This window comes from Schistocerca piceifrons, chromosome 7 (assembly GCF_021461385.2).
Source record: "Schistocerca piceifrons isolate TAMUIC-IGC-003096 chromosome 7, iqSchPice1.1, whole genome shotgun sequence".
NCBI lineage: Eukaryota > Metazoa > Arthropoda > Insecta > Orthoptera > Acrididae > Schistocerca > Schistocerca piceifrons.
In genome coordinates, this window is record NC_060144.1 from 86620070 (window position 1) to 86632613 (window position 12544).

The 12544-nt window shown below is 44.2% G+C and overlaps 1 protein-coding gene across 1 annotated transcript in view; it reads left to right on the forward strand.

Annotated features, from left to right (window-relative positions):
* LOC124805453 (gonadotropin-releasing hormone receptor-like) overlaps window positions 1–12544 on the forward strand; it is a 605403-nt gene that overhangs the window by 577290 nt on the left and 15569 nt on the right. The window contains exon 4 of the mRNA XM_047266015.1: window positions 5825–5952. Coding sequence (XP_047121971.1) covers window positions 5825–5952 — 128 coding nt within the window. The remainder of the gene's footprint in view (window positions 1–5824; window positions 5953–12544) is intronic.

Genomic DNA, 12544 nt, shown 5'->3' on the forward strand with positions numbered 1-12544 from the left:
AACGAAGTAAATATCTAAGGCACCCTATACTCGATGAAACTATCAGCAAGATATATAAAACAGAGGTGTACATTGTCAGGTACATTCGATCCCAAGTGAGAAGATTACACAGCCTGGGCTACACTCAGGGGGAATCAACTTATTTGGCAGTACCCCCTGCCTGCTCCCCGCCAGCACGGATTTCTGCCTGCTGCACCACAGTCTCTGTGACACACACAGCCCCACCCACTGCGTCACCCACCCCTCAGGGAAGACCTGTCCCCTGACACCTCCCCTTGCAACACATCCCCCAGTCCCCTTACCACCCAGTCCTGTTCACGAAAACTACTGAATGTCCTAATGTTGACCCTGCCCCCACCCTCTCCACAAAGAAAACCCCTGATCCCCATGTCCCACCCACTCTCAATGACGTGATCCCAGGCCCCACTCCTACAACCCCTTCCACCCACACCTTCGTCCTCTCCAATCCTGACCCTCAGTTCCTCGATTGCACCCTCTTCATGGCCATGTGTAAAGACTTCCCCAATGCCCCCATCTCCCTTTTCATTCCTCTAAAGGACTCGGTCCTCATTAAATCCCCAAATGCTTCCTTCGACATCGATCTCCTCTCCAAAATCCCACGTATCGAATTTGGCCCATGAGCCATCCTATCCCCTACCACGCCCTGTTCTCTCCCCAACAGCTTCAACCTCCCCGACACCCACTGACCTTCATCACTTTGATCACAAAGCTTAGCCACGTGATCACAGAGGTTGAGGTATTGGCAGAGCTAAATTCACATCTCCACATTGAAATCCGCTTGGCCCATCGCCGCTTGGCCCATCGCATCTTTAATGATGCTGGGCCAACTTACCTTATGCACCTATTCACAGAATCCTCCTCCTCTATCGACTGCCTTTTTATAGAGGGAGCCTTCATTTACAATAGATGTCACAAAGTTGCCCTCTCTCCCTCCATTTATCCCTCCTATCAACTCCGATCCTCACCTCCCCCTCCCTTCCTCTCTTATTTTCCTGGGCTCCCTCTCCCCCCTTCCATTCTGTTTTTTTCTCTGCCTACCCTCTCTTCGACTCCATTCCCCCACTTTTGCTTTCCCCTTCTCTGCCTTCCCCACTCCTTGCCGCATCCACCCTGCCCCTCCCCTTTTGTGTGTCCTCTCCCTCCATCAGCTCCCCCTTTTTCTTTTCCTTTCACCCCCTTTTTTCCCCCCTCATCGGTTCAGGTCCTCCCCCCCCCCCCCCACTCCCCATCTGCCGTCGTGTTTCCATTATGGTGTAGTTTTAAGTGAGTTTTCGGTGTTGTGTGTCCCATTTCAGTGTTCTAAACAGACACCAAACTGTCGCTAGATGTGTTTTTTAACTCTTGCGGACAGAAACCAGACTATCACAGTGTTTTTTAATTGTGCCTGTCGGCATCACGAATCGTTTTTTTTTATCTTCACTTCGCAACTTTTCGCCACTTTCCAATTTTAACCAATCACCGTTTTGTCGCCTATTTTTATTGAGGAATGGAAATTTAATAAAGAAAAAAAAATTGTCAGATAAAACAAAGTACGAATGGGGCACCAAGTGGTTCTAGCCACGTTTGTCGGCTCTTGTTTTTTCGCTTTGTGAACTTCAGGCTCTTCTAATACACTAAAAATACTGCCTATTTGCACCCTGTGGAGAATATGCATACTATTCTCAATGTTCCTTATACAATTTGTAGGTGGAAAATATAGTACATAGAGCTGCCACCCGTGATAACAACGGATACATTCTAAGCTACTTCAACTAAATGACAGAGTTGAGAATTCATCGATCGCAATAGCTGGCCACTAGTTGCGCGTCAGTGTCTCCACAACCTGTGGCTAGGTCTTTTCAGTGGTTGAGCGACCTGCAGAACGTGATGACAAGGAGACCCTCTGTATCGAGATTAATCAGGAAAATACAGATAACATATGGCCTTGCATTATCCTGTTGAAACATGACGTCACTGGGACCTCGAAAATATGGCGCATAGACCTGCCTTAACAGATCAGAAACACAAGGCGTACTGTTCAAATTAGGGGCTATTCGCACCAGAGGAGTTTTTATTGTGTACCCAGTCGCGCTACACGATGTCGCGACAGGTGTTGAGCGCGTGTAACGATGAGGAATGCAATCTGGCGACATTCGCTCTCCTGGGCACCTCCGCACACAGAGAGGATCATCGCGGTGGTGCATGCAGAACCAGGAACCGTCTAGACTCTAGAAGGACGGCGCGGCTGTGTACAGTGTTGCGGGCGCGCCGCATCACACGACCTCTGCTGAAGCGTCAAAGAAAACCCAACAATGGGCGCCGAGCTGGCTGTCCGGGGTGTTCCAGACGTCTTCCCGCTGTCCGCATGGACACGTTTTGCCAAAGACACGGCGCCCGTATCCGACTGGTCGGCGGGAAAAAAGCGGTGCTAGGCTGCAAGTTTAAGATCTCCGTTACTTCCCTAAATTGTTTAGGGCAAGTGCCGAGCTGGTTCTCTTGGTAGAACGGCCAATTTCCTTCCTTACCACCGCCCAATTCAAGCTTGTGTTCCGTATTTGGAGACCTCGTCCTTGACAGGGCGTGAAATCTTTATCTTCCCTGTATCCTTTTTTATGAAGATGCTATTGGCTGATCGTTTCTTAGCCAACTGAAAGCACAGGAAAGACTGCATTACTACAAGGGGCACAAAACACGAACAACGGGAGGCCAAGACGTTGGGATCACAGATCTACTTCAAACTTTGTGCACCTTTAGTAGGCCATTAAAACAACATAATGTTCAAGTAGATGCACTACTCTGACAGTCCAGAGAAAATAACAAGAGGCGTTTTACGCGTCTATTATATCCCTTATGTAAGTGTGGATAGCTGCCGGGTGTTAGAGAGTTGATGTTAGTTAAGTGGTTTTCATTCGAGCGTCGAAAGACGAACATGGCTGAAGCGATAGTTCGACTCCCGCTCAAACTTAATTTTTAGTCTATATTTTTTTCGTGACTGGTCATATTATTTAATTTCTATGACATTTGAGACGTAATATAACAAAAAAAAACCACATGTATTTGCATGAAGTTTTAATGAATTTCATGTTGTTTGAGTAATCACAATTTTTAATTAAATTTAATTATGAGAACAAATACATTTATAACTGTCGACAAGTAAATGAATAAACGCAAAGAACTTTCCTGAAAAAGTGTGTCTGCTGTGATTTACAAAGTCTCTTACACATGCTACCTGTCACGTACCCGGAACTACTTTGCACCCCGACGCTTCGAGCTGCAGACGCAGAGGCAGCCATCAGTTGGCAATTAACTTGCGCAGCAGTGAGACGTTGCTAGCAAGAATGAACAGTGTAGGCGCAGTTTGTTTAAATACCACAGAATTGAACCTGTGCTACAGAAATGAAGATTTGAACGAGAGTCGAACCATCGTCTCAGACACATACGTCTTACGAAGCTCAAACGTTAACCACTTAACCGCCATGAACTCTAACGTTTAGTACGTACGCACAGATACACCAGTTATATAACAGACGCGTAAAACGTCTTTTGCTATTTTCTCGGAATTGCCAGAGAAGCGCACCTTACTATCTGCACATTATGTTGTTTTAATGGGCCACTAAAGACGTACAAAGTTTGAAGTAAATCCTTGATGTCGACGTCGTGGCCTACCCTTGTAAGTAGTAACCAAGGGGTACGTGCACTCAGTTCTGTTCTATTTTTATCTAGCTCCCTCCCGTAGCAAAAAAAAGAAAAAAGTATCGACGTGTTGGGAATTTCAGAAGATCAACATAATCATGTTTATCTGCTTATAAATGAGAAGCAAATTCGTGTGTTTGTAGTTTTTTGGGTGCTAGAACGGTAGTCACCCATGGGTTTTACTGGCACATTAGAAGAGCAGTTAGTGGCGAAGTGCTGAAAATGTTTCAGGTGATGATGTTTTTCACCTCTGGCCCTTGCATTGGTACAAATACGGAATGTGCATGTGTCTGCTCTCACACGGCTTAAAATATGCAAGATTGGTTTGATAATAATGATATTGTAATAATATTTCTTCCCTATTTACTATTTACGATGTATCAGCTTGTGGATTATCGCCCCACATTTTTGGAAAAACAGCAACGGAACTGGAACATCGAAGACGTCAGAAAGACACAGTAGAGGCGGGTGGTCATTATAATCGTTTCGATGAAAGCGGCTCTAAAACAGGCGGTTAGTTGCAACGTAATAGTCGCACAATGTTTCTCGATCTGTTTATAGTTCATAACACGATTCATGCTCCGCTCATCTTCAGACTGGTAATACGAAAGTATTTTTACAATCTTGCAAATTTTTCATAAGTGTCTTAAAGGAAACGGAAATGAACGTATGGCATCATTGGCCGGGAGGCACCTATTCGGGGAAGTTCGGCCGCCAAGAGCAAGTCTTATTTCATTTGACGCCACATTGGGCGAATTGCGCGCCGGTGATGAGGATGAAATGATGATGGCGACAACATGACAGCCACTCCCCGAGATAAGAAAATCTCCACCCCGGCCGGGAATCGAACCCAGGCCCAGCTTGCATGGGAGGCAAGCACGCTACCACGCAGCTAATCAGGCGGACGTCTAAAAGGAGGAGCTATGCTAAAATGTTATTGAACAACAAAGGCATTTAAAACAAAATACATACCATTTAGTACAGCATGAGTATACAACTTTGACAACTTCAGTTAACGTTGAAAGAAACATGAAGTTTCCTGTTTCTGTCTGTAGATAACTTTATGACGACACTTGTGCTGTTTACAGCCGAGTGACGTGGCTGGCAGACAGGTCCTCCTAAGAGAGCTTGTTGACGCCACATGGCGTGAGAGCTGCAGCACTGTCGTAAATGGCCGATACATCAATGCAAGTGATGATAACATATGTTAAAAAATTTATACAGTTTTTTCTTACATCATAAATTAATTTAATGCCAACCTTAGACAAAGACAAATTTAAAAGACAAATGTAAAAATGTACCGGGTTTTAGTACCATGGAAGAGAGCTTACTGACGCTGGATGGTGTAAGTACTATGATGCTACGGTATATGACATACAAGTGGTAATTTAAAAGCATATTGCACTATCTGCGTTTTTCTGTTACCACTTTGCTACCAGGTCATCTAAAGATAGGCCGAGTCCGTAATGTGTAACGAATAATAAATGGGCTACGAAGTATTCTGTGATTATTATTTTGCTCCCAACCAGCTTTACAAAGAAGCCGTTTTCATCGTTGGAACTGAAACACTTTCTTTGCAGTGGCCTGTGTGAAATCCTGTCTAACGCCACCTAAGATCCACATGTATTTGCTCCCACCAGGACTTAATAATTAGAATTTTAGGAATCCGCGAAGGTCGATAAGATGCTCCGTGCGATAGCAAGTGGAAGCTTACATTACTGCATTCACTACCCCTGCAACTACAGTGTGAGAAATTAGATGGTTCGTGTAAGTTGGGTTGTATGTCTTACGAAGTTGAAATTATTTCCGAGAGACTTTTGTTACGCCCACCCTCGCTTTGTTCATTACTGTCCCCGCAACTTAACAGGTAGAAGCTATCGAATGAGCGAATATATGTAGGCTAATATAATCGATATTGATACTGTTGTTAATTTACTAGTGAGTATACGTTACAAATAGTCCTCTGCCACGGTTATTACCGAATCCTGCGTAGTGTTATTGTTTGTGTGTCTGTGTGTGTGTGTGTGTGTGTGTGTGTGTGTGTGTGTGTGTGTGTGTGTCTGTGTGTGTGTGTGTGTGTGTTTTGATTGACTTCGGGGTCGTCGGCAGTGACCGGTGTGTGCTGTTGCAGCTGAGTGAGGACTTGCAGTCGGCCATCTTCTTCTTTGGGATGTCCAACAGCCTGGTCAACCCAATCATCTACGGCGCTTTCCACCTATGGAGACCAAAACGCAGGGGTCGACTCAGCGATAGAGGGAGGTATGTGTAAACTTTTTCAAAGAAGGTTATTGTTTTCTTGTAGAAATACTAAATAGCCAGTCAGTTGCAAAATAGAAGCTTTATTAAAACTCCTTACAATGGTTTCAGCGCACTAGGTGTACATTGGTAAGGAAATACCAAACGACTACAACAATGTTGTGGATGTTTAAATTATTATGTAATCCAGTTGTCAATATTTTCTTCTGACGAAAAGGTTTTTATAAACATTGAAACCTTGTTAAAGGGATTTTAATAAACCTTCCATTATGCACCTGATTAGCTGTTTACTATTTCTGCAAGAATCTTTCATCCTACAGTTGCTGTTGCAATTATGTACAAATTTTTTTTCTATGTTGTTGCACCTATCCAAGCTGTGCTGTTGTGTGAGAAATGTACGATTTCCATTTCACGTTATAATACCGCGCACTTCGTGTAACGTGAACACATTCAGTACACGTAATCGGTTCCAGTTGTAGAAACTGGTCGTATCCTAGCGGTAAGACATAATCAATGCCTTCTCTGCGCGATAGCAAAGAAATACTATAGACAACACTCCTGCCAAAGTAGAGTTACTAAACACAGCCTTCCGAAATTCCTTCACCAAAGATGCCGAAATAAATATTCCAGAATTCGAATCAAGAATAGCTGCAAACATGAGTAATGTATAAGCAGATATTCTTGGAGTAGTGAAGCAACTTAAATCACAAGCAGGTCTTCTGATCCAGACTGTATACAATTTAGTTTCCTTCCAGAGTGGGCTGATACAATAGCTCCATACTTATTGTTCACTCGACGAAAGATCCGCACCCAAAGAATGGAAAGTTGCACAGGTCACACCAATATTCAAAAAAGGTAGTAGGACTAATCGAATAAATTACAGGCCCATATCGTTAATGTCGATTTGCAGCAGGATTCTGGAACAAATTTTGTGTACGAACATTACGTATTACCTCGAAGAGAATCAACACTGATTTAGAAAACATCGTTGCTGTGAAACACAACCAGCCCTTTACTCACATGAAATGTTGAGTGCTATTGACAAGGGATTTCAGATCGATTCCGTATTTCTAGATTTCAAGAAAGTTTCTGACATTATATCACACAAGCGGCTTGTAGTGAAATTGCGTACTTGTGGAATATGTGACTGTATTCGTGATTTCCTGTCAGAGAGGTCACCGATCGTATTAATTGACGGAAAGTCATCGAGTAAAACAGTTGTGATTTATGAGGTTCCCCAAGCTAGTGTTATAGGCCCTTTACTGTTCCTTACATATATAAACAATTCACCAGACAATCTGAGCAGCCGTCTTAGATTGTTTGCAGATGATGCTGTCGTTTATCGACTAGTAAAGGCATCATAGGATCAAAACAAATTCCAAAATGATTTGGAAAAGATATCTGTATTGTGCTAAAATTGGCAATCGACCCTAAATAATGAAAAATGTGAGGTCACCCATATGAGTGCTAAAAGGAATCCGTCAAACGTCGGTTACACGATGAATCATTCAAATCTAAAGGTCATAAATTCAACCAAAAACCTAGTATTTACAATTACGGACAACTTAAAAAAGAAGAAACACAAAAATGTAGTGGGAAAGGCTAACCAAAGACTGCGTCTTGTTGGCTGGACACTTAGAAAATGTAACAGATCTACCAAAGGGACAGCCTACACTACGTTTGTCCGTCCTCTTTTTAGAATACTGCTGCGCGGTATGGGATCCTTATCAGATAGGATTGACGGAGTACATCGAGGAAGTTCAAAGAAGGGCAGCACGTTTTCTATTATCGCGAGATAGGGGAGAGAGTGTCACTGAAATGGTATAGGATTTGGGGTGGATATAATTAAAACAAAGGTGTTTTCCGTTGCGACAGAATCTTCTCACGAAATTTCAATCACCAATTTCCCCTCCGAATGCGAAAATATTTAGTTGACGCCGACCTACGTAGGGGGAAACGATCATCATAATAAATTAAGGGAAATTTGAGCTCGCATGGAAACATACAGGTATTCGCTTTCTTCGCGCGTTGCACGAGATTGGAATAATAGAAATTGTTGTGCAGGTTATTCGATAAACCCTCTGCCAGGCACTTAACTGTGATTTGCAGAGTATCCATGTGGATGCAGATGTAGAACTAGGTTTCTGGTAAGCGACAGTACACAAAATGACAATTATTGTGCTGTACGGTAAATATTTATATGTTTTTCTTTTATTTTATTAGACGTCGAAGCAGGTACATTTTTAAAATCAAACTGCGTTAGATATTTGTGGGACTGTTGGAAGAACGTAAGAGCTCGCTGTGAACCACACTGAGAAAATTCTATCACATATAGGAATGAGGTCTAGGAGCACATCAGTTTCAGCCATCAATTTATGCGACATTTTCACCTCTATGAGATTTAGATTAGCCAAAAAACTATGATTGGAAGCGTATAGTCCCAACGAGTGAACAATAAACCTGTAGTGACCCATCGTCTGAAGGAGCTACTATGAAACTTTGATAAAGCGCGGAAGGAGAGAATCAAAAAGTGTTACATCGATGAAGTATGCCTGGCGGTTCAGTTGCATAGAACTAAGTGACAGGCGTTCCTCGCGTGAATTTATACGGGGTCAAGGCGAACTCCACTGACGAAATTTCAGAGCTTGTTCACGGCGATTTTCTATTTCCGCTATCTACAGTGGTTTGCTACAGAGTAATAGGGTAATTATGATTTATTATCTTTCTTACATCATTTCCTTGGTTTTGTGAAAGTATTTTCACACCAATGAAGAAGCCCGTAATGTGCAGTCATCAAAAAGTACTACACGAAACGCAAAATTACGCAACAGCTGTCAGAAGATGCTAAATTACAGTGTTGTGGTTGCTGTCGCTACGTAGTTGTGATTCGTCGCGGCTCTCTTGCACTGCACTGTCTGTACCCGCACGCCATCAGCAGTAAATACACTCCTGGAAATGGAAAAAAGAACACATTGACACCGGTGTGTCAGACCCACCATACTTGCTCCGGACACTGCGAGAGGGCTGTACAAGCAATGATCACACGCACGGCACAGCGGACACACCAGGAACCGGGGTGTTGGCCGTCGAATGGCGCTAGTTGCGCAGCATTTGTGCACCGCCGCCGTCAGTGTCAGCCAGTTTGCCGTGGCATACGGAGCTCCATCGCAGTCTTTAACACTGGTAGCATGCCGCGACAGCGTGGACGTGAACCGTATGTGCAGTTGACGGACTTTGAGCGAGGGCGTATAGTGGGCATGCGGGAGGCCGGGTGGACGTACCGCAGAATTGCTCAACACGTGGGGCGTGAGGTCTCCACAGTACATCGATGTTGTCGCCAGTGGTCGGCGGAAGGTGCACGTGCCCGTCGACCTGGGACCGGACCGCAGCGACGCACGGATGCACGCCAAGACCGTAGGATCCTACGCAGTGCCGTAGGGGACCGCACCGCCACTTCCCAGCAAATTAGGGACACTGTTGCTCCTGGGGTATCGGCGAGGACCATTCGCAGCCGTCTCCATGAAGCTGGGCTACGGTCCCACACACCGTTAGGCCGTCTTCTGCTCACGCCCCAACATCGTGCAGCCCGCCTCCAGTGGTGTCGCGACAGGCGTGAATGGAGGGACGAATGGAGACGTGTCGTCTTCAGCGATGAGAGTCGCTTCTGCCTTGGTGCCAATGATGGTCGTATGCGTGTTTGGCGCCGTGCAGGTGAGCGCCACAATCAGGACTGCATACGACCGAGGCACACAGGGCCAACACCCGGCATCATGGTGTGGGGAGCGATCTCCTACACTGGCCGTACACCACTGGTGATCGTCGAGGGGACACTGAATAGTGCACGGTACATCCAAACCGTCATCGAACCCATCGTTCTACCATTCCTAGACCGGCAAGGGAACTTGCTGTTCCAACAGGACAATGCACGTCCGCATGTATCCCGTGCCACCCAACGTGCTCTAGAAGGTGTAAGTCAACTACCCTGGCCAGCAAGATCTCCGGATCTGTCCCCCATTGAGCATGTTTGGGACTGGATGAAGCGCCGTCTCACGCGGTCTGCACGTCCAGCACGAACGCTGGTCCAACTGAGGCGCCAGGTGGAAATGGCATGGCAAGCCGTTCCACAGGACTACATCCAGCATCTCTACGATCGTCTCCATGGGAGAATAGCAGCCTGCATTGCTGCGAAAGGTGGATATACACTGTACTAGTGCCGACATTGTGCATGCTCTGTTGCCTGTGTCTATGTGCCTGTGGTTCTGTCAGTGTGATCATGTGATGTATATGACCCCAGGAATGTGTCAATAAAGTTTCCCCTTCCTGGGACAATGAATTCACGGTGTTCTTATTTCAATTTCCAGGAGTGTATATGCCTACCGATGTATATCACTGCTAACATACAACCAACACTGCCGAAACACCCAAAGAGCAATACTACATTCGAGATTGAGTGCGAAGGGTAAAGAGGGTAATAGTGCTGTCAACAGCAAATACTGTGAGTGAAGGAAACAAATTTTTTCCGGCAATTTTCATCAGTTGATATATGTTTCAAAAAACTCATGACACTAAACTGTATCAACCGGATTTTATTAGTAGTACCGGTTTCGGCCGTAAACCATCATCTGGTACGTAAATCACTTAAAACATTTCATTTGTCATGAATATTAAAACACACAAGATATTGAATATTTTAATCCACAAGAAATACGTAATAAAATACGTAATAAAGAAATTCATTCGTAGTGCAGAAATCGTCCAATTCATGTGAGATAAATGCTATGAGGGTCCTTTTTCCACCGTCGACGTTCACACAGTTGTGCAGTTATATTTAAAGCAGTTCAGACACAAGAATAAGTGCAGTAAGAAATCAAACGAAATGCTGTTAATCTGTAACGAGCCACCGGAGATGACGGATCTGTGATACGAAAATACTCAGAAGGTATCTTTGAACAACTTCCGAAATTTAGTAGGTGGAAGTAGGGTTCACCATTTATGTCAATCTCTGACTCGTTATGATCAAAAAATTTACGCAATCGGATGAGATCATTAAGTTAACATATTACATGTCGTTCAGTAAATAGAAAAAGGAAATAGGATATCACCATAAGTAGAATTGCTTATAATACACCAGCAAAAAATGCTTCTATTGGAACAGGAAAGACGATATTATGTTCCTATTTTAGAAGACGCTGACTGAGAATTTTGCTACCACCTGCCTCTTTCTACCTTTCTCAACACATTTCAAAAAGTTCCCCTATAGTCTGACATGCGAACATATTCGCGCTCTTTTTAACGTGCAACTCATCTCTAACCCTCACAAGCTCCCCTAACTGTAACTCGCTCACACAACACTAGTCCATCGCTGTAAGTCCCTCATACCCGCCCATTCCCACTTGTCCGGTCTCATTCACTTATTCAGCTCCACTCATCGTCATTATTTCTTTGTGCCCAGCTGTAATTGTCTCCTGTCTCACATCCAGAGCGTTCTTTGATCCGCTCTTCTACTACTACTTCTACTACTGTCTCCTCTCACTCTCTCTGTCTCCCACTTGCTCTCTTTCTGTTAATATCTCATTCACTCATTCCTTCCTTCCTTCCTACTGCTGCAGTCTCTTCTCACTGTCCCTATCTCTCCCTGACTCGTCGTCATTGTCATAGACTCTGCTTTTCATTATCACTGACTCTCACCCACTTCCACTCTGTTCTTCTATTTGTTCTTCCGCCATCGTCACTTTCTCCTTAACTCTTCTCCCAGCACTGTTACGTCATTGTCGACTATATTCCACTGTCACTCTTTCTCTTTCTCTAACACTGCCATTGCCCCCTTCGCTCCTTCTATACTGCACCTACTCCTTACAGTCTCTCTCAGGGTTTATTACCATGAAGTACTTTTACCACTGCCACTGTCTTCTTCTCGCTCAGCATAAGAAAGCGCGAATACCTTCGAAAGCTGAAACTGTGGCGAAAATATTTGAAGTTGCTGAGAAAGGTAGAATGAGACCTTTCAGTCAGAGATTTTTAAATCAGGAGCATATTAACGTATTTTGTGCTCCGGTAGGGGCATTTTTCCCTATTTCTCTTCCTTTCCCTGCTGCTACAGGGCGTGTCACTCATTGGAAAAGAATATTACGGGTCACTAAATTTTTTATAGTTTACTTATGAGAAACTGAAAAATGCAAAAGTTATTTCCCACCTCAGACTGGATTTTACGTGCACACAAATTCTGCACGTGCTTCAGAAGTTGAACATGGGGTTCCCAGAACCCTTATGATGATAGTGGAGACACTCTACAGCATATTTTTGGGTGCTGCGACACTTAAAAAACTACGTTTTTGCTTCACACCTGATATTACGTGCGTATTTTACGTGTACAATTAGGGTAACTTTGAACCCCTGCATCTCGGACACGGGTAAAGTAATCAAGAAAATTTTCAAGACTGTTGAGGGTCGGGATTTTAGAAATATATCATAAAAATTTCAGCCATTTGTTGCGCATAGCTGGCTTGAAAACCGCGGCACGGTTCTGGACCCCAAAAACCACGGTATTCGAGTTTTCTCAGGAACCGCCCATGAACTAAACTATGCCTCCATAAGC